We start from the raw sequence: 21505 nt of genomic DNA on the forward strand, positions 1-21505 counted from the left end.
GGCACTAAGCCCACAGGGGCCACTGGACTCGGGCTGGTGTTGGGGTGCATCACCCCAGAGACAGGAATCAGAGCCTGTGTGGGCCTGTGTACCCTCCTGGGTCCACAATGGTGTCCACGGGCCAGGTCAGGATCCATGCAGCAGAGGACACATGATGTGCCACTATGCATGAAGGTAAGAGTCACCTGGGAAGGGCTCCCTTATCCAACAGATATTTACTTAGTGCACGTCATGTGCCGAACACTGCTCTGGACACAGAGACATCTACGAGCCAGACGGCCCAGCTCCTTGTCCACCTGAAGTATACATTCTACACCTGAGCCTGCAGGCTCTGTGTGGGTGACTGTTGGGGGGCACATGTACATGAGTGTGTGCTTGCCAGGGGCCCATCTCCTTCTGGAGCAGGGCAGGAGATGGGGAACAAGGGGTTGTGACATTTGCCCAGGCAAATGAGTTACCCACTGGCTTCAGAATGATATGAGGACCCTCAGGGCAACATCCCCACCACCTGCCCCTGTGTCTCCCACCCCCTCCCCGGGCCAGCAATGCCTCGGCCTTAATGTCACCATTATGCGCCTTCCTTTGGACAAAGGCATTGCTGTCACCAGGAGGCGCCAGCAGAATGCAGGCATCTCCAGAACAATGCCCACCTCATTCACCTACTACCTCGCACAATGCAGAGCGGCCTCTGTGACCATGACCTGACCATTTCAGCGGGGAAAGGGGAGCACCAGGCCCCAGAGGGCTCCAAGCCGCTCCACCTCCTTCTCCCTGGCCTGCCGCAAATCCAGGCCAACCAGGGAAGGAAGGAAGGAAGGAAACAGCCTTTGTCTGACAGCCCGTCCTCATCACAACCCTGGGAGGCTCAGATGGCAGGTGATTTTCCAAGGAACGGCAGAACTGGGATTAGAACTCAGGGACCCGTTCTCTGTCAGGAAGGGCCCCTGATGGGTCTGGTTACCAGATGGAAACCCCACTGTTGGCCTAGGAGCAAGTACAAGGGCCGGGCGAAGCTGGCCTCAGAGGCACTAGGATGGGTGCAGGGTGGGAGTGAGAGGACCATCTTCAATTTCCCACATGACTGGGGTGGGGCAAGGAAGGTGTGTGTGGGGAGCGAGCACTGGGCTAAGAGTGGGCACATGGAGAAGCTGGGAGAGGCCAGAGCCACCCCTGCAGCCCCACCAGCCTGGGAGCTTGGGCTCTGAGGAGGGCACTGCCTCCACCCAGCTCCCCCCACAGTGCGGCCCTCCCAGGGGCAGCGGCGTGGGCCCAGGCTCCAGAGCCCACAGGCCTGAGCCAGGCTAAGCAAAGGGGGGTTGCCCCCCTCCCCAGCTCCTGGGGCGGGGCTGGAGGCCATTCAGGCCTGGGCACTGTCTGGCCCTGCTGGAGCAACAGTCTCAGTAATCGCTTTTCCAGATGTGCCTTATTCCTGACGCGTCTGCGAGACCGGCATTCCAGTGAGAGCTGGCTGTTCCCAGGGCCATCTGGTCCCAGTCCCCACCCGGATCCAGTGGGAGAACCTCAGTTTTGTCCAGAGGTGGGCGCATAGAGCCTCAGATGTTGGCCAAGGATCCAGACCTCGGGCTGTGTGGGGAGAAGACGCCCATGGGTGTGGCCGTGCCTGTCACTCTTAGCCAGAAGCTTCTGTGGAGCACAGGGCAGAGGGACCGAGGGGAATGGACCCTCCCTTCTGGGCCGGACGGGGATTTCCCACCCGCAGTCTGAGCTGTGGGGAACAATGACTTCACTCCCTCCAGGAGGACCACCGGGAAGATGGAGTGTGAGACGGGAGGGGACTCAGACAGCAGACTGGCCAGGACCGTCAGCTCACCAGCAGCTGGATGAATTCCCCCAAATCCCTCAGGCTTTTCTAAATCACGGCAGAGAGCACTGGTGGAGGTGGCAGTACAGGACAAAGTCCCCGAGGGGCCTGGAGAGGGTGGTGAAAAACCGCTGGATGCCCCCTCCCAGAGAATCCCTCTGCTGCCTCTGGCTCTGCCCCTCAACAGGGCACTTGCTACCATCCCACCCTGAACTTGACCTAGGAGAGGCCAGCCCTGGCTCTAGGCCATCCAGATGGGGCCTGTCTGTGCCCGGGAGGCCTGGGCCAAAGCAGGATTTGGCACCAGTGTGGAGTCACCCTTCCTGTGAGGCATGGCCACTCCCCTCCAAGAGGGAGAAGAGGAGGGACCCAGGCCCAGAGCACAGAGACCAAAATGGAGACTCAAACTCCTTGGCCTGTCCTCAAGACTCTGCACTCATCACCCCTACGGCACTGGCCAGCACCCCTTCCCAGCCCCAGACAAGGGCCCAGGCTCCTGTGCCCCGGCCCTCTGTCCCGGGATGTTTGCAGGTGCACTCTCCCTCCTGCCCAAGCAGCCTCCTTCCTCCGCCTTCCCAGCTGCACCAGCCTCCCCCAGCCCTCCTCCAGGGCAGCACCCACAGTTACAGCCGTGAGCTCACCCCAGCCTGGGCTGTCCCCTCCTGACCCCGTGGGGTGAGGCTGGACCCAAGGGCAGGGCTTGGGTCTTCTCCTCCCCGCTCCACCGTGCCCCCAGCAGAGCCTAGCATGGGCCTGGGCGTGGCAGGGAGCTCATCTTGGAAGCATCCACTCTCTGTCTGTCCAACTCCCCGGAGAGACAAGATACCCACCTCTCAAAGCATGTGAATTCCTCCCCGTCTAACAGATAACTGCGGGCCATTTAGGCGTCACACGATCCCCCTTAAATCAAAACCGGATTTAGCGGGGCCACCGGTGATTCACCAGAGGTGGAACAATTTAGTAATTTTCTAAACTACTGCCTCCCATTCATCTCTCCTCTCACTGCCCTCATCCCCACCCCTGCCTGCCCTGAGGCTTGTTGGGCGGGGGGTGGGGGGTGGGGTGGGGCAGGCAGTGTCAAACCTATCTTTGGAAAGAAGGATTTTCTATTTTGATATTTTACCAACTCCCCAGTAGCAGCCCCTGCTTGATGTCACAGAGGAGGCAGAGAACAGGATGGGAAAGCTTTCCCCTGCCCCGCTGGGGTCTGGGGTCTGCGAGAGCGTTGGAGAGTCTGGGCTGGGTTCCCAGGCCTGAATGGGGTGCCCTGAGGACACAGCCGCCCTCCCCCAACTCTGCTGGGACTGGAGGAGGTCCTCTGAGAGGGAGTGAGGTCACGATCTCCCCAGCCCTGCCCTTCTGGCGAGAAGGGCGGCATCTCTCACTTCCAGAAAATGCTAGTGGTGGTATTTGTCCCAAGCTGCCGACCACACCCTTGGTGGGGGGAAGGACCAGGGGCTCCACCTGGAGCCAGCCTCGGCTGGATGGGTACCTGGAAGGGAAGTTGCTGCTGGAACATTTCCTCACCCTGGGCACCCACGGGGCACTCCCCTGCTCCTCTGCCCTGGCTGCTACTGCAGCTTCAGCTTGACTCTCCAAACCCCCTACCACTTGCTGCCCTGGTCCCTCAAAAATCTCCCATATTTGCCTTGTTAGATCATAAAGCATCAAGACTTGGGAGAAGGGGGTGAGAGAGCGGGGGATCTGATGCCCTCATTTTGCGTGTGGGGAAATGGAGGCTCAGAGAGGTGAGGGGACGTGCTCGGGGGTTTTTGGTGGGTCAGGATGGAGCCAGAATGGTTCCTGCCCAGGCCTGGTCTGGCAGCTTCACCCAGCCTCTTCCTCCCTTCTCTCCTGGACTAGAGGCCACCTCCTCCTTGCACTCCAGCAAAGTCTCAGAAAAATTCCCAGGCAGCCAGAAGGTATCTTTGGGGGAGCCTGCCTTCTACTCGCCCGTCCCCAGGACCTGACATTTTCATGTCTCCCAGCAGGGCCTGAGCCACTTCAGCTCCCCACCAACGCTGTAGTCCCTGACATGTCTCTCCCTGTGGCTCCTGGAATTCTGCTCACTTTTTGAGGCTTCTCATGTTCCCCTCCCCTCTCGCACCCCAGGCCTCACCCAGGGCCAGCATACCAGAGGGAGTGTTCAGGTGTGAGTGTCCACCACCATCACAAAAGCCAAGGGCAGTGCCAGGGCAGGGCTGGAGACGGGCCTGTGCCAGCTGTGCTCAGACTGACCCTTCCAACCAGTAAGGTGTATTCTTGGGCTGGGCTGTGTCCCCAACCCTCTCCTCCTTCATCGTGGGTCCCCCCTCCTTCTTGCCGGCCCTGCCAAGTCACACCTGGCCACAACACAGGGTGCCACAACACAGGCCAGGCTGTCCCCTTCCTCCTCCCCTGACAGTGACTGGACTTGCATGCATGTGCACACAAACACAGGGCAAGTTCTCACACACGTGCACACACATATGCATGGACAGTGCACATGGGCACACATGCATATACATGCAATGTGCACATGTCAATGTGCATACATAAAACATGCTGCGCTCTTACAAACAGCTGTGTATGCCCAAATACATACACCTGCAGGTGCAAACACATCCTCACACGTACAAATGTGTGCGAACACACAGGCCACAAACCCCTGCACCTCCAAAACCCTCTACCATGTATATACTGTGGCCCCTGCTGCCTGTACCCTGACCCTCGGGACCTCTGCACGATCTCTCTGGCACCTCTGAGCACTCACAGCTGGGGCCACCCATGCTGTTCATAATCCAGGGGCCTCTCCCAGCTTCTTAACACGAAGCTGAATTTAAACAGTGAAGGGGAGGAGCTGTGGGCAAAAGGAACACAGTGGTGGGTGTTTCCGTAACACCATGCCTTTGTGATTCCTTGCTTGGGGACACTATATTTATTGCTACGTGTGACCTAGCCTCTCTTCATCTCCAGATGGGACCCCGTCACCCCAGGTGGGGATGAGGACTGGGTCTGACCCAGCTCTCTGCTCACAGCCAGGTAGGGAGCAGGCTCAGGTTGCAGGGCAGCTCGGGGAAGTTTTCAGAGGTGATGAAACCAGCCATCTGCCAGCCCACCAGCCAGTGTCAAGAGGGGTGTGCTGGCCCCCACAGAGCAGGGATGGGCAGGCCAATTATAGGACGCCCTTCTTTCTCTCTTCGGTTTCCTAGGATGTCATGATGCTGTGGGCTGGGGCCAGTAGGGGTAAGTCTAGGAGGGTGGGTGGAAGTAGGCAGGGCTGCTCTTGTCACCATCCACCGGAGACCCCTCCCTCCGTGGTCCAGTCTGGGGATTCTATTCATGTGAAGCCAACATTCCTGGAGCCCACAGGGCCAGCAAGATCATCTCACACAGGCGGATCGCTGTCTTGCCTAATGAGAAAATGATGACATGGCCCCCTGCCCCGGGGCCCTTGTGCTCAGCCAGGCCCTAACTCCCCAGCCCCCAGCGCCAGCAGCCTCACCCCAACACACACACCTCCTGCTCTGTGCTCTTGTTCTACAGGTATGCCTGTCAGTCCTAGGAAGTCAGCTCACAGGGTGCCCATGCGGTCCCCTCCAGGGACCTCCTGTCACCAGGACTGGGCACCACTGAACTCCCAGAGTATTAGACCATTAGGACAGAAGGACCTTCAGGTTATTAAGACCCTATTGCACAAAGGCAAGCTGAGGCCATAGACTAAAGTGGCCTTCCCAATGGCATTCACAGTGAGCTAGCCTCGACTTAGCACCTTAGCTAGGTGGGCACACGGTGGGCCAGGAAGGACTCACTGCCCCCACCGCACACACCCGCTCCCCAGGCTGACATCACTGGGACCTCTGAGGAGCCAGGGCTGGAGGGGTGGGGGCTGCAGGGCCTTAAACTCAGGAACCCCAGGTCCCTTACACTGATCCTGCCTCTGCCCAGGCCTGACAGAGGATAAACACACTGCTGGCAGCAGGCTAGGGACGGGTAAGAGGTCCTCCCGCAAGCCCTCCTTGTTGAAGAGCCAGAAGCCCTGAAAGGGGCCATTTTTTTGAGGCAGTCAGCCGGGAAAGAGGGGCCCGCCAGGCCTGTCTGCATTTCCCTCTCACCCCCACCCTACCAGTCTAAGCACAGGTGGGCAGAGGAGCAGACCTAGACCTCAGGTTCCCAGGCTGTTTGGGGGACCCAGACTTACAACTACAAGGCAGTCAAAGAAGGACCTGGGCAAGGTTACGAGCTGGAGGGGAGGGAGCAATCAGTGAGGGCAGGAGATATCACAGAAGCCTTTCTGGAGGAGGAGGACTTTGAATCATAGACTATAAGGATCTGAAGGGATCACAAGGGCTGCCTAGCATCGCATATCATCGGACTCAGGAAGGTCCTTAATATCATCGCTGCCAAAGGGGTGTGACCCCCTCTGTGGGTACTTTCCCCCGGGAACCTCTTATGCGCACATTGTGGGACAGCTCTTATGGTTACAGAGTTGCTCCTTATATGTCACTTCCCAGCAATGATGCCACCTTTCCCAGTGCTGCCCTTCAGGGCCACAGACCAAGTGTGTCCCAACCCCAGACCAGCAATAGCTCTTTAGAGCAGAAGCAGAAACTTAAGGACTATTTTCCAGGGGCTGCCACTTCTCAGAGGGGCCATCCCCAGGTCTCTCATGCCCTCTGTGCTCCTGCTTCATCCTGGTGGCAATGAGGGGCCCAAGCCCAGTAAGATCACGCCAAGACAATTCCATTACCCCAGGAGTGGCCAGGAGCGGCCACTGCTGAGAGCCCACCAGTGTAGGAGGATGACCTTGGTCCATGAGGGAGCAGATAGTTGGTTCATGGAGAGTCCCACACACTTCATCCTACAGCTGACAACCCAAGAGGGCTCCCATCCCATACCCCTCAGTGATCTGACCCTGCCAGAGAGCAGAAGTGAGGACCACAATCAGAGCCAGGGCTGGTTTGAAGGGGTGGGGTCAGGCTTGGATGGGGCTGCAGCAAAGGCAAATTTCTTTGGTAGAAAATCAGGGTAGGAAAGGGGAAAATCATTACAGGTTTTATTTCACCTACCTTTTATAGCTTCTCCAAAGGCATTTGAGGATTCCATCAGTGCTTCTCAGACTTTAAGGTGAAGATGCCTGTCCCCAAGATCCCTGGGGATCTTGTTAAAATGCAGATCTGATTCAGTAGGTCTGGGTAGGGCCCAAGAGTCTGCATTTCTAATAAGCTCCCAGGTGATGTTGCTGGTCTCAGGTCCACTGGTCTCAGGACTTTGAACAGCCGAGGCTAAATTACGAAAGCAAACAAACAAAATAAACTCCTGGTCACAATCTAGTTAAAATAAAAACACACAAAGTAAGGAAGTTTCTCATGATACAGGAGACAGATTGCAACTGAGTATCACTTTCCATCTGAGCTTCCTGGAAGCTATGGCGAAAAAGGAAAGAATTGTTTACCAACTCTTACTCTGTAACAGGGGCAGCTGCCTGTCAGCAGGAGAAAGTCTTTCCTCTGATTCTGGTTGCCCAGGAAACTGCTTGAGCAGATCTTACCATCAGGAGGTTTGAGAAACAGGCTGTGTTTAGGGGCACTGTGGGCCTTTCCAGGAGAAGGACTGAGCTTGGGCACCTCAGCAGGGTGCATCCCTGATGGAGAGTCACAGTTTAGATAACAGTGTCTAGCCTGGGTCAGCGCCATGGTCAATGCCCATAGGAGACCACCCTCCCACCACCTACTGGCTCAGACACAAGCTGGCTTGAGGGCCTCTGACACCAGAGGAAACCAGGGGCTCTGATGCCTCACCACACAGCCCTGAGTGTCCAGGGGAGGGCAGCTAAGGCCAGATTTGAGCCTCCGGAAGGGGTGAGGTGGATCTGTGGGCAGTGGAAGAGCCCCACCTCTTCCCAATAATCAAGAAAGGCTTCCTGGAGGAGGAGACATGGCAGATAGATTTGTTTATGTAAAGGAAGGGAGGCAGTCTGGGGAGAGGAAAGTCTGAGCAGGAGGGGTGGGATGCGGTGGGCTTCCAGCCACAGCAGAGGTGGGGAGCTTCCCCACTGATCCTCTCTCCACTGCTGGCTCAGACCCTCAGAGAGAGGCTGGTGGGGGTGGGATGGCACAGTGCCCCTCTGCCACCCCCATGCCCAGGACAGCCTGAGTCTCTGCTTCCCGTGCAGAGGGCGAGGCCTGGGCCCTGCCTGCTCGGGGAGCACTCTCACTGGAGGTGCAAAGGCTCTGCCCTCAGGGAGTTCTACACCCAGAGCAGTGTGGGTAGGAGCTGGGGCTGAAAGAGGAGCTTGGACAGTTAGGGACTGTGGGCCAAGCCATGGATGGGACCCAGGGGGAGAGAGACTTGGTCAGCCTTGTGGCACGAGATCCTTGGGAAGTCACTGCCCCAGCCCAAGGTCCCTCACTCCTAAACAGGTATGTTCTCATGAAAGGCCAACCCCAGAGGTCATCTCAGCCTGAAGGGGGTTCAGGGAGAGCACAGCAGGGTCACCCGGGGCTGGGTTCTCAGCCTTCCTCGGGTGACCCAGGACACACCCTCTCTTCCCAGCCTCCTTTGTGCTGAAAGGGACGTGCAGGACCCTGATGACTTTCCAGTAAAGGAAATGGAAAATCTTTAGACAAATAAAGCCAAGGTGTGTCTGCGTTCGCAGGGAAGAAAGGAAAAAACGCTTGGCGTTTTCTGTGATTGCCGAAGCCGTCAGGGGCTGAGGGGCAGCAAGAAGTGGGGTTTGCAGGAGACACTGGGGCTGGATGGCTGCCGCTGCCTTGGCTGGTCAGCCTTCCTTCTGGGCAGGGCCATTCAGGGACTCTGACCCACCCTTCTCTCCGGGCTGCTCGAGGGGAGAAGTCTGAAAGCCTGAACTGAAGGAAAGGCTGGGCTCCCACCCAATCGCTTGCGGGTGTAGAAACCAGTACACTCGCAGATGTTTCCAGAGCCTCCGAGTCTCAGGCCTGGGCTGGCGACTGGGGCGGGAGCAAGGGAAGATAGGAGAGGAGGGGGTTCCAGGAAGCCCCACCCTCTCCTCCGCCCTGCTTGACCTTCCAGGAGGCAGGAGAGCAAATAGGAGGAACGTGGTCCCTGCCCTCTGTGAGCCTGGGGGCCCTGGCGCTCTGAGACTTGGTTTCCTCAGCTGGAAGTAGGAGGTGGGAGGGAGACGCCTGTCGGTGCTGCCCACCGTGCCGGCCGCTGGAGCCCTCGGGTCTCGGCTCACGAGTGGTCACTGCTGCGAATGTCACCTCATCCAATTGCCTCATTTTACAAACAGGAGATCAAAGCCCAGAGTAGGGAGGGAGAGCCTTAAAGGGGCAACCAGAGAGGAAGACATTTCTCCATCTCATGCAGAAGCAGCTATGGGGCCCAATAAGAGCTGGGGAAAGGAGCGGAGGGACTGCCATTTGGCAGTGGGTTTGGAAAGACAGCGGGAGAGGGACTGACTTCCAGGGGTCAGTGGTCATGGCTAAGGTCCAGTTGGCCTCACTGCATCACAGCTTCTGCATGGTCACCCTTCTTAACCCTCAGTGAGTTAGACCCCCCCCCCCCAACTCCTGTGCCCTCCCATTCAGCTCCCAGTGGAAGAGCCAGCATCTACTGGGCCCACATGAGGTGCTAAGCCCTGTTCCGAGCGTTGTCCACTTACTCCTCATACCAACCTTCAGAGGCACAGGACACGACTATTCCCATTTTACAGGTAGGGAATTTGAGGCTCAGAGAAGTTTTTATTTTGTTTGCTTATTTTGCAACTTAGATGATACAACTCAGACGTTGGAGCTAAGCTCTAAACCCATGTCATCAAACTCCAGGCTTGAGCTCATACCACTCTGCCAAGCTGTCCAGGGGCCTTTCAGACAGCACAAACCCTGCAGTGGGTGCAGCAAGGATCCCCAAAACCCAGAGAGAGTACAGCAGACGTGGAGGAAGCGTGAACCTCAGACCATGGGCTGGGAGCTCTTTGTTTGCTTTGCTGCCTGATTCCTGGTCCTCAGAAGATAAGCAGTTTCCAGAATGCCCACTGACACCCCCAAATGGCCAGTACTAGAGGTTTCAGACTCCAAGAACACAGATGGGGCACTGAGGCCCCCCAATGGGCAGAGGCCCTCCCCAAGGCCACCGAGGGACTGAGAACCATCCTGCCGGACTGGCTGTCTTCCATGCGCACTTGGAGGTGGCCAGACCCAAGGGAGCCGGCAGGTCCCGTCCAGCTGGCCCAAGGTCACCAACAGCTTTGAAAACAATGGGCAGTGGGTCCAGCCGTGGCCAGGGCCAGAACAAAAGCCTGGGCACTTCCTCGAATTGAGGCCCCCTCCTTCATGGTTTGCCAAGGCAGGAGACGGAGGAAGCCTTCATCAGGAGGTAGGGATGTTTTGTAAAGACTGTTCCCAGGAGAGCTGCAGCTGCCAGTGCAGACAGGAGAGCAGGCAGAGGGAATGGTTACTCAAGGCAGAGATCTGCTTGCCAAGAAGCAGGGGAGAGAGGGGCCTTGACTCCGGCCCCTGGGTCCCCCACCTTGCTCCCCAGGCTGAATCACTAAAAGGCAGGATGTCACCCATCTGCTCCTCGTCTCCACGGCCCTAACCCAGAAGCTGTCTTCTTTCCTCTGATCCGCCCTCCACACTGTTGCAATGTCAGTCTTCTAAAACAGCTTGGATCCACCACTGCCCTGCTCTGAAACCCCCATGGTTCCCCAGTGCTCGCCGAGGCAGCTCAGGCTTCTTGGCCTGATGTGCAAAGCCCTTCAGGATCCAGCCCTAATATCCTCAATTTCCCTGCCACCCCAGACTGCCCAGGCCCCTTTCCCCTGGCAGCTCTGCCCCTGCCCATCCTGCCCCTGCCCATCCTGCCCCGAGTGCCTCTGCCCCTCCTACCCTCCCCTTCAGGGTCAGGCTTCAATCCTCCCCCTCCAAGAAGCCTCCCTAACAGCTCCCGTTCATATAAGTCCTCTCCTCTGAGCCCTATGTCCCCAATAAAATCCAAGAAGGATCTGAGCCCGGGAGTTTGGAGAACAGGATGTCAGAAGATCAACTGATAATAGAACAATCCTTCCTTTAGACTAAGGTTCCCATATGCAGTGCAGTCTGTTGACACAATTGTGCTGACGTCATTATTAACAGCACCCCCTCGGGTTCAGCCTCTGTGCTGGGGCACAGAAGGGGTGAGGCAGAGGGGACAGGGCCCCGTGTTCCTGAGAGCGCCTGCCCTGGGCGCCCCGGCAGGGCACGGGAGGTGGGCGCTTATCCCCCAGGGCTCCACTCCACGGGGAGCTGGGACCTCGCTGAGCCCCACAGATGTCAGTGGGCCTTAAAACAGAACTTGCCAGATAAGCACCCAGGATAACCCTTATCAGAGGCCGCAGGAAAGGCGCCAGGTTTAATCTCAAAACCACACCCAACTCAACGGTTTAGAGACCTCAAGCACCGCCTCCTCTCCCCAACACCCAGTGACTGTGGCTCTAGGCCTGGAGGCGGGGCAGGGGGTGAAGGGAGGCTGCAGGTGTGGGCTGGGGAGGGGCTTTTGCAAAGAGAATGAACCTTGGGCTTCATCCCCCAGGATAGGGCTGGTACAGGTTGGTGGGGGCGGGGGATAAGGAAAGACCAGGACTCCTAGGCCCAGGATAAGGAAACACAGCCTGTGGTGGAGGGGAAACCTATAGCTGTGTGACCAACACCCACTCACTGGGATCTGGGTTTGTAAGAGAGGAGCTGACCAGAGGTGTGGCTGGCATTTTCAGCTGGGTAACCCAGGAGGGCTTCCTAGAGGAGGGGCCTTAGAGATAATCCTTGAAGGATGGGTAGTATTTGACAGACAGACACAAGAAGACAGAGGGCAGGGACCCAGGTGCTGCAAAGAGCACTAGCGAAGGACTTAGGCAGCAAGGAGCTTCCCTGGGGAAGCAGCTTCTATGGTCTGGGATGGGGAGTGCATGGAGCTGGAGGAGGGAGTGGAGGTGGAGGGGGGAGGAGACGGAATTAGAGGTGGACTGGAATCACCAACCCCACGGCCTTCCCATTAGATGTATTCCCTTCCGCCCAAAGACCATCTTAGGGGTCTGGTCTCCAAGAGACCCCTGTGAAGGAGAAACATCCCAGGAGGGCTCTTAACTAGGGACTGCTACCTGGTCAGTTTCCCCATTTGTAAAGAGAAGGCCTTTGGTGACTTCCTGAAGAACAGGATGGGTGGTTTGTGGGAATGTGGGCTGGACAGTGGGATGAAGCACCGTGATATGGAAGGAGGGGTGGGCAGGCAGACTGTGATTGCTGAGTGCCCAGCCAGTGGGGTTCTGCTCCTTCTCTCGTGTGGAGCAGGTCTGCGGGAGCAACGGCCCCCAGGACATGCAGGCACTGGCACTGGACTGCCATGACCTACAGGCAGCCTGCCTGCCCACTTGCCCGCCCACCTGCCAGCCCACCCCTTGTCCTGCATTAAGCAATCTCCATTATCACAAATGCCTGGCATTTTTGTCTGGTAATTACAGCTCCTACAGCCCCGTGAGGATTAGGGCATGATTAGGGAGTAGGGAGGACTCTGGTAGGTGGAGAGAAATACCTGCACATAGGCTTGGCAGCCTCCTTGCCTCCTGCAAGTTTCAGGATCCTGTAAGGGTGCAGCGGCCAGGGAGGACCGTCCACAGGGCCTCCGGTAGCAAAGGCCATCAGCATCCGCCACCTCCATCCCCTCCTTGCCTCTCCACTAGCACTGCCTTCCCTGGGAGCATCACAGTAGGCCCGCAATGTGGCCCCCCACCTCTGCCCCACTCCCATTCGCCTGCCAAGAAGAAAGTTCTAAAAGAAAGCTCTGAGCAGTCCTTGTCTCCAGAGAAAACACCCCAGCCCTGAGGCCCGCCATCGAAGGCCTTCACTTACTCTGCCTCGTCTCCGGGCCGCCCGCTTTCAGGTCGCCCTCGATGAGACCAACAGACATCCTGGACTTTGATGGTCTTTTGGCTCTCTCACCGTTCCTTCCATTTGGAATGATCTTCCATCCAATTCTGCACTTGTCAAAACCCTGCCCGTCTTTCAAGGTCCAGGTTGGATGCTGCACCGAGGAGCATCTTCTAGCCCACACTGGAAATACTAAGAGCAAACTTACCAAGTCCTTGTGCGGTGCAGGCCCTGTTCCACGTGCTCACAGTGTATTGACTCACCTCATCCTCATCACAGCCTATGAAGGGGTCATTCTACCCATGAGGAAACTGAGGTCCAGCGAGCTTATGTCAAGGGCTCATGGCCACAGAGGCAGGAAGCAGTGAGTCAGGACTAAACCTGATGCAGTTTCCTTCCTGGCGGGCCTACACACACTCCTCCTACGCGTCCCTTCAGTACTTCTTCACTATGGGGACGACTTCTGAATTTCCACACTGTCACCCCACAAAATCACAAGCCCTAGGGCAGAGCTTCCAACACTTGCCCCTCACTGCTCCCAGCCCTCCCAGCAGCCTGCACCCACTCTGCCCCCTCTTCTATCACTGGTGCCTCCAACGGGCTAGGGCCCAGCCCTGGCCCCTGACTTCCCTTCCAGCTCAGACACGGAGACCCTGGGGAGCAGTCAAGTAGGGTCCAGACGCAACCCCAGCTTAGGGTATCCCCCAGTGTCCCCCGAGTCCTGGCCCAGCTCTGCCCCCAGGAACTCCTGCAGTTCCTCTGGAAGCTGCTCTTCTTACCTGTGTCGCTGCCACGTAGAACTGCAGAGAGGTGCAGATGGTTCTGCCGAGGACGGCCCATCACGCCCTCTGGCTGTGGGAAAAGGCGAGGAAAGCACTGGGCAGGCAGCGGAAGAGGCCAGCAGCTCGCAAGGACCTCCTTGGAGAGAGACATCAGTGCGCTGGGATCCCCTTCCCCACTTCCTACTCATGGGCCATCTCCTCTCCTTAAGCCAAGTGAGGGAGGCTTCAAGAAAACTCCTTGAAAGCCTGTCGTATGTGCCCCGCAGTGTGGAGCGGTCCCTGACTCCCACCTGAGAACGGTGAGATGTCGCGCTCCTGAGGGGTGGCTGAGCTGACAGGCAGGCTGAGGTGGGAAAGGTCTGACTTCCAGAATTTGGGAGGCAAAGATGCATCGGTCCTTTGCTTGGTTCAAATGTGGATCCCGCAGAAGGACGACTCCTGTCTTCTTAAAAGGGGAAGGAGGGAGGTTGACTCCACCAGAAGCTGGGTGGGGGCAGGTGTTGGGAGCGTCCATAAGCAGCAGCCTAAGGATGAATCAGCTGACTCAGGAAAGACCCCTATGAGTAAGAGGTCCCCATAAGAGCAGGGGGAGGGGGCACTTTTCAGTGATAAGAGTATGGGGCTAGGTGTTGCCAGCAGACTGGTCTTACTGTTCACACTGCCGGAAGAACAGTGGAATCAGCCTTCTCTTTCACACAGAGACCAAGAAACAAATGGCCAAGAGAAAGAGAGAATCCAATGAGAAATACAGTCGTTCCCTCGTCATCCGAGGGGGGTTGGTTCCAGGATGCACTATGGGTACCAAATTCTGCAGATGCTCAAATCCCATAGTTGGCCCTCCAGTATCCACAGAGGCAGAACCCACGGATACAAGGTGTCAACTGTAATAAGAAGGAATAAAGCTGCTTCCTGCTTGCAACCCATTGAGTTCTGCTTTTTTCAGTAAACCGGCCCCTGGTGCATGTAGAGGCCAGAGAGGGAGCAGGCAAGCCCAGGTTCAGCCCTTGAGAGGCCACTCAGCTCTAGGATATGGTTCTTAACCTTTCACAGAGAGTGGGGCGTTGTTCCAAGTCCAAGGCCACAAGGTAGGCTATAGACTCTCTCCTTAGAAAATTACACAAATGTACATGTGCACAAAGATTTTAATATAATTTGGAGGGGGAGTTATGGGCCCTCTGAGGCTTATTGACAGTCTCCCTAGAAAATTATTCGGCCCAGATGGAGACCGCCATGTGCGAAGAGGCAGGGCCTCTACTTCATTCTTGCAGGTTTGGCAGCAGTACCTTGGGTTCATTCTGGCTTGTGGGCCTGGGAGAGGGTGGTGCCGGACTTTGCTCATCTTCCTTTACAGAAAATTCCAGGCAAGGGGCGTCATATTGCACATGTACCTATGTCTTGGCTTCTAGAAAAGTGCTTTTGTAATTTGTTGGAACCAGTCTTCTCAAGCAACGCTGGGAATATTTTGATTTCTCCAGCTCCGGCAATGGGACCCTGGTCAGGAGGTTAAGTGTTTTATTGAAAAGACACACTTTTCCTTCCCAGGCTGATAAACAAGGCCGCTGCGGGGAAACCGACTTCCTCCACTCGGTCGCTCAGCTGGAGCGGCCTGGCCCTGGCCAAGGAAAACAAATGCATAAACATTTCAGGGACATATAGGAAGCATTTCTGCCGGACGCCTGCTGTGAATGGCTACTCGAGTTTACATAGCAAACCCCACGGGGACCTCGGCACAGCCTGGACAAAGCGCTCCCTGCCCTCTCACTTCCCTCCCAGCTCCTCCCTGCTGCTCCCCAAAGACCCATAGTCTGGCCACTGCTCACGCCCAGCCCACCAAAGCACAAAACAGCCTCTTAAGTTGTCACCAGCGAATGCCAGTTTTGCCTCCTGCATGCCTGGCACTTAAAGAAAAGGGGTCTCCTTTCAGCCAGCGCTGCAGAGGGAGCACAGCCCCCGAGATGCTTGTGCCCTGAACCCTGGACGGGTGCACAGAGGATGGGGACTGGCTGCCGTCCAGCGTCTAGGAGTCTCCGAGGCCTCTCCCTGGGCCGGGGCAGAAGCAGGAGGAACGTGTGCCCTGGTCCCCGCGTGTAAACACGCATCTCTGCAGGCCCCACTCAGAGTCCTGGCCCAAGTGCTTGGTGAGCACAGAGGGGTGGGCACCGGGCGTGGCTCTGGAGGGCTCTGCCTCCCACATGGACAGTCACAGACAGAGGCCCCTGGAGGCCGCGCTCTGCCTCTGGGCGCCCCGGCTCTGACCACTGTTGGGGGCCACTGCAGAGGGGTCCTTAGCTTCCATTTTTGACACAACCCTCTGTCTCTGCTCTTCTTCTTCACCAGCCTCCCACTGTGTTGCTACACTTGCTCATATTCCTTTTTGGAATCAGGATACAAATCAGTGACATCAAGGCAGCTCTGAGTGTGTGATTTTCTGTTCACATGTGACTATGGAGTCTCCCCCATCCTCACCTACCCCACCTAGAACGCAAGGGTCTCCACATCTCTGCCCACCCACACTCTCCGCTGGTTCTCTACACACACACACTCCACTGCAGACACACGGGGGGCGCCGCACCCAGTCCGTCTCCTCATCCTCATCCTACTGTCCTCCATGGCCCAGTGGCTCCTCCTTAGAAGGTTCTTTTCCCCATGCTCGACCAGTCTAGCCTACCCTCCAGTCCACATGACCATCCTCTCGGGGTCTCGCAGGGACCCGGGTGAGATGGGCAGCCAGAGGGCCTGAGTTGCTCCTGGTCAGCACAGCTTTTGGAGCCTGGTGCCTCAGGCCTGGGGCTAACCGATAGAAGCCAGGCCAGATCAGAAGCCCAGCCAGGGACACCACTGGCCCATAGGGCATTGTTGGCCTGCAGCTAGTAACAACTTAGCCCCCAGGTCTCCAGGGCACTGGGGCCCCACCACCCATCCCCACTCCTACTCCAGCCACCAACCGTGCAGACCTCATGCTTCCTCTGTGACAACAGAACAAATGAGTCTCAGCCCTCGGCATGGGTTTGACTCCTGCTTTATAGAAAGCCAACTATCAGAAATACGGAGCGCCCAGGGCCCCCGGGCCGACCAGGTCAGAGGCTTGGCGAGGGGGTGGCCCAGCAGGGAGGGAGGAAGGGATGCAGAAGAAAAGCAGCAGAGCCAGGGCCAGCCTCCTTCCAGTCCTGGGCAGTCACAGCGCAAGGAGGAAGGAGGGTGGGGCGAGTAGCAACACCCTGGGCCCTCATCACAGTCCTGGGCGGGCCCTCCATGGCAGGGGCAGGGAGGTTCTGGATGCTTCTGCAGCAGCACTGGCCCAGGTGTGGGTGACACTCTCCTGAGAGACTTGTCCCTGAAGCCTGGGGCTCAGCCGTCACCCCCAGTGATGAGCGGTGGAGCCATGGGGCTTACCAACATGAAGGGTCACAGGATGGGGTCTGAGCCATTCCAGTTCACCGACGCCCCCTTCCACCTAAAAGCAGAGGAAAAGAGAGTTAGGGCTGCAGGGGCCCACACAGGAGCCATCTCTTGTCCTCACTCACGTGAAGTTCCCATCTGGGGGGCTTTGAGGATTTCACCACCCCCACCTCACCCCTCCACGACTCACTGACAAACATATATACAGGCCCTTGCAAAACACAAATGTGCCCAAGACCCCAGAGAGCAATGGAGGAGACAAAAGTCACGCCTTCATTCATTCACTGGTGCCGCACATGTTGACTGAGAACCTCCCTAGTGCTGTTGCTTCAGGGTACTGTCCGCGATGAGTGGTCTACACACAGTTTAATCCAGCCACTTTCCCGGGGAGCCTGAGGGTGGCACTTTAAAGGCCTGTGGGAAGACCCAGGTATGAAAAAATCCTGGAAGGTTCAAGGCACAGATGGAGTTCCAGTTGCTGGAGCCCAGAAAGGTAGGGAGAGAGGTTCGGTATAGGACACAAGGAGCCACCGGGGCGGCACCGCCTGTGACCTGGGAGGCCTTGCGCGGACTCTGGGCTTTGCTCTAAGAGCAAAGTCACCAGGAGAAGCTACTGAAGGGCTATGAGCAGTTCAGTAATCACAGATTCGCATTTTTAAAAAATTACTTTATGAAGCCTTAAGAAGCACCGAGCATAATTAAACAGTAGTCCAGGGTTAGATACAACTTAATAATAGTTCAGTTTCAAAATTAAAGTTATTGTAGGTGAGACCCTGGCACTTCCCAGCACTTGATTTTAATACATGGAGCTAGTTTCCTAGAACAACTCAGAGGAATCACATTTGGTGCAGATGGAATACTTCTGAAAAATCTGGCTTTGGTGTTATCCTAAGATTATACAAACTAGGAAACAGATGTCGCATACCTCAACAGCAGCACTGGAGCACGGAGTTTGAGACTGGGGGTTAGAAATGCTTCCTGGGGCACAGGGTTTGGGGAAAGAGGAGACATTTTCAAAACCTAAAGTTTTTTTGAAGTCAAAATTGTAACTGGCCCAGGGAAATAGGCGTGCTTTTCTTTCTTGTACATCTGCATTGGAAAGTCCAGTACAGGCCTGTCTCACTTTACTGAGCTTCACAGATACTGCGTTTTTGTCACAAACTGAAGATTCATGGCAACCCTGTGCTAAGTCTATCGGTGCCATTTTTTCCAACAGCATTCACTCTGTCTCTGTGTCACATTTTAGTAATTCTCGCAGCAGTTCAAACTTTTTCATTATTATATTATATTTGTTACGGTGGTCTGTGATCAGGGATCTTTGATGTTATTATTGCAAAAAGATTATAACTCGCTGAAGGCTCAGATGATGGTGAGCATTTTGGCAATAAATTATTTTCTATCGCACATTTAATAGACTACAGGATAGTGTAAACATACTTTAACATGCACTAGGAAACCAAAAAATCGTATGACTCGCTTCACTGTGTTGGTCCGCAGTATCTCTGAGGTCTGCCTGTATCCCTGAGACTGGAACTGGAGCAAGAAGGGAGTGAACAAGTTCTCCCAAAGTAAGACTGTTGCACATCCCAGCCGAATGCCTGGAAACACCATGGGATTTCAGTAGGGGTTCAACATTCTCCATCTTCATGAATGACCCCCACTGAATTTCTCCCTCCTTCCTTCCCCAGGCTCTTCATCTTTCTTCACACCTGCGCCTCGCTTCAACGGCCACATCAACATCTCTGAGTTTTAGGCTGAGAGGGACAGCCTTGCAGAGGCAGTGGGATTCATACTCATTCTGCTCTTCCAGCTTCCTGATTACACGCAACTTCTTGGTTTCTGTAAAGACTCTATGACCCTTTGTTGAATATTTTGCACACTTTACACCATTCCATTCCCCTCCAACTGAGCAAAACGATTTCTGTAATTTGGAGAAAAAAGAATCTTAGCTGTAATTCTGTGCTTCCTGCCCCCATAGAAAGGTTTAGTAGGAGATATTTGCATATGCACATATTTGCATATTTGGAACAACTGATATTGCGTTCTCCTTCTAGGTCTACCTAAGGCACTATGAGGACAGACCTTCCATAACCACTGGGGAATATGAGAGTGTGAAGGTTGTTGTAGTCTAGACACAAGACACAGCCCTGCCCTGTGTTGTGCGTGCCAATTGACATCCCAACAAATTTTTCTGGTTCAAATATGAATGCTGGATTGCATCTTCTTACTAAAACATTCAGCATAAAAGGCTGAGATGGGTGGATGATGGAAAAGCTACTCAGCCATGAATGTTACACTGTTTTAAAGAACGGGTCCTTCCAAAACTAGCTCTATGTTCTCTCCAGTGTCATTTGGTGACATCCCTCAGCCCCACGGTGCTGAGATATCTCACCCCAAATGAGGTTGTATGGTCTTTTGGCAACTGATCCCTTCCTTCCTGCATGAAAGGCTGAGAGGTACCATTTCACTACCTGAACCATTTGGTCCCTGGGATCCTTCTGATCACAAATACTCATTGGTAGGTCTGGATGTGCAAAAAGTTCGCATTAGTTTCTAGAGGAGCTCTTCTCTCAAGAGTAATTGTTGGAAGAACTACCTAAGTAAGATCCATTCCAAGCCTAACTTGTGATAAGAAATACGTGCTCATCTCTCATGCTCACCCACGGACCCTGCCTCTGCTTCATTATCAGTCGTGTCATGTGAATCGACATGGTCAGCATCACTTGTTCCATTGAATGTGGAAGAATTAAGTGATTCTTTGGTACCCAGATGTTTTAGACTGTCTCCTGAGCAGCTGTGCGTCAGCACTGAGGCAGATCTAGAAGAATCTATTAGACACTTCGGGGTTGAGCCACTTTGATGGACTCCATCAGCATCTTAGCATTCATCACTGCTTGGAGGAGAGACACTGGGATGGTATCTGGAGACAATCTGGCATCTCTGGGAGAAATCAGGCTGCTCCTAGGTGGTGAGTGCCCACTGCCTGCACTTCTTGTGCTGGACACTGATGATGTCTCAGGGTAGCTAATATTGGTCCAGCTGATAAGGAAGACCGACGCAGCTCTGACTTACACAGCTGAGCAGGTTCTGGAGGTAAGACGGGCTGGGTAGGCACGGTGCTGACCACAGGTCCCAAGGGACTGGGTGGACCTACTGCGTCTACTGGGTTAACAGTACTTTAGCGATCTGCAGCAACACATGGAAGGGCCTAATTGACTCGACCATGCAACTTGAGGATTTCAATTTTCTTTCTCTGTGTATCATCTTTGAAGTTTTGAAATGCGTCATTAAAAAGCTTTTACTGTTCTGTGAAGATTTATAGGGGAGCGTCAGCCTCTGTAAGTTTCCCATTAAAATCTTAGACACTAGGGGCACACCCTGAATCCAGATCCCCAGAGGGCAGCAGATGGGAGGCAGGGAGGAGAGTGACATTCTCGCCTGCAGCCTGGCTCCAGACAGGCACCAGGGACCCAGATTTGCCAAGGGGAAACTACTGCCCAGACTAGGGTAGATTCTTGCCCCCAGTCACGGAGAGAATGAGGGGAAGAGTCAGAAACAGACCAGACTTCCTGTATCCCTGTAAGACCTACCCTCAGCCTGGCCCCCAAGGGCCTCTCCTCCTTCCTCCCCACCCCACCCAGACTTACTCTCCCCACCCTGACAGGCAGACAGAAGGTCCTCCCAATTTGCAGACCCCTCAGATCCTGACAACATAGGCTTTGGCCTCAGTGCAGGGGTGAGTCACACTCATCTGCTGCTAGATGTCCATGTCACACCACCAGTCACTGAGTCCTAAGCTTAGGCTGTGGGGTTTATGCCTCGCTTTGAGGCTTTTAGAGAGGTAAGTAAACTACCCCACCATGACAAACAGGTGCCGGGCAGGAAGAGTATTAGAGACACAGTAGAAGCTGTTCACAACTACAACAGGAATTAAAGCAAAGACGTTTTCAAAATTGAAAGGGCTGAAAGGCTAGGATGCTGAGCTTCTGTAGGGGATGAATGGGTCGCTGGCAGGAATGGTTTTGAAAGTCTGTGGGTCAGTTACAAGGATGAATAAGAAGAGCCCTGCATATGCAATTAGGGGCTGGTAGAGAGACGGGAGGGATGCAATGAAACAGATGGGCTTCTAAGTGTGGAGGAGGCATCCAGGCTCACTCAGGCTTGCTGATGCAGGAGGAGGCTGAGCGCGTGAGAGTTTGGAGCCTGGGCACAGTGGACATTTTGGGCGGGATATTCTGTTGTGGGGGCTGCCTTGTGTATTGCAGGATGTTTAGTAACCCCCTCAACTGGAGACAACCAAATACGTCCCCAGACGTTGCTAAATATCCCCTGGGGTGCAAAATTGCCCCCAGCTGAGGACCACTGGCTTGGGGGTTGAGCTCAGTGAAGGTGCTGTGGTCCTCAGAGCTCAGGTCAGCTCAGTGTCACAAGCAGGCCATGAATGAGACCCTTTCCTCCCCAGGGGCCATCACCCCAACAGAGTGGCAGTCACCTCCTCAACAGGTTTTCAACATTGATGGAACTGGTGTATTTCAAAGGGAGAAGACGCCTGATAGAGCCTGTATCAGCAAGGAGAAGAGCACAGGCCTGGTTTTAAAGCCCCCAGAGCTGACCAGTAGGAACACCCCAGAGCTCCTCTT

The 21505-nt window shown here is 55.3% G+C and overlaps 1 protein-coding gene and 1 pseudogene across 3 annotated transcripts in view; both read right to left on the bottom strand.

Annotated features, from left to right (window-relative positions):
• Window positions 1-6464: 6464 nt before the first annotated feature.
• Window positions 6465-21505, bottom strand: part of MINDY4 (MINDY lysine 48 deubiquitinase 4) — a 108341-nt gene continuing 93300 nt past the window's right edge. For 2 of the 3 annotated variants that reach the window (XM_010988047.3, XM_064487474.1), the window contains exon 18: window positions 16470-16920. In XM_010988047.3, coding sequence (XP_010986349.1) covers window positions 16872-16920 — 49 coding nt within the window. In that variant the 3' untranslated portion in view covers window positions 16470-16871. Of the gene's footprint in view, window positions 7087-13463; window positions 13603-13756; window positions 15079-16469; window positions 16921-21505 lie in introns of those variants that run through there. The other variant, XR_010381625.1, reaches the window with a different exon arrangement.
• LOC135321679 (oxysterol-binding protein-related protein 9-like) lies at window positions 18287-20105 on the bottom strand (annotated as a pseudogene).

The sequence above is a fragment of the Camelus dromedarius genome, chromosome 7 (assembly GCF_036321535.1).
Source record: "Camelus dromedarius isolate mCamDro1 chromosome 7, mCamDro1.pat, whole genome shotgun sequence".
Lineage (NCBI taxonomy): Eukaryota > Metazoa > Chordata > Mammalia > Artiodactyla > Camelidae > Camelus > Camelus dromedarius.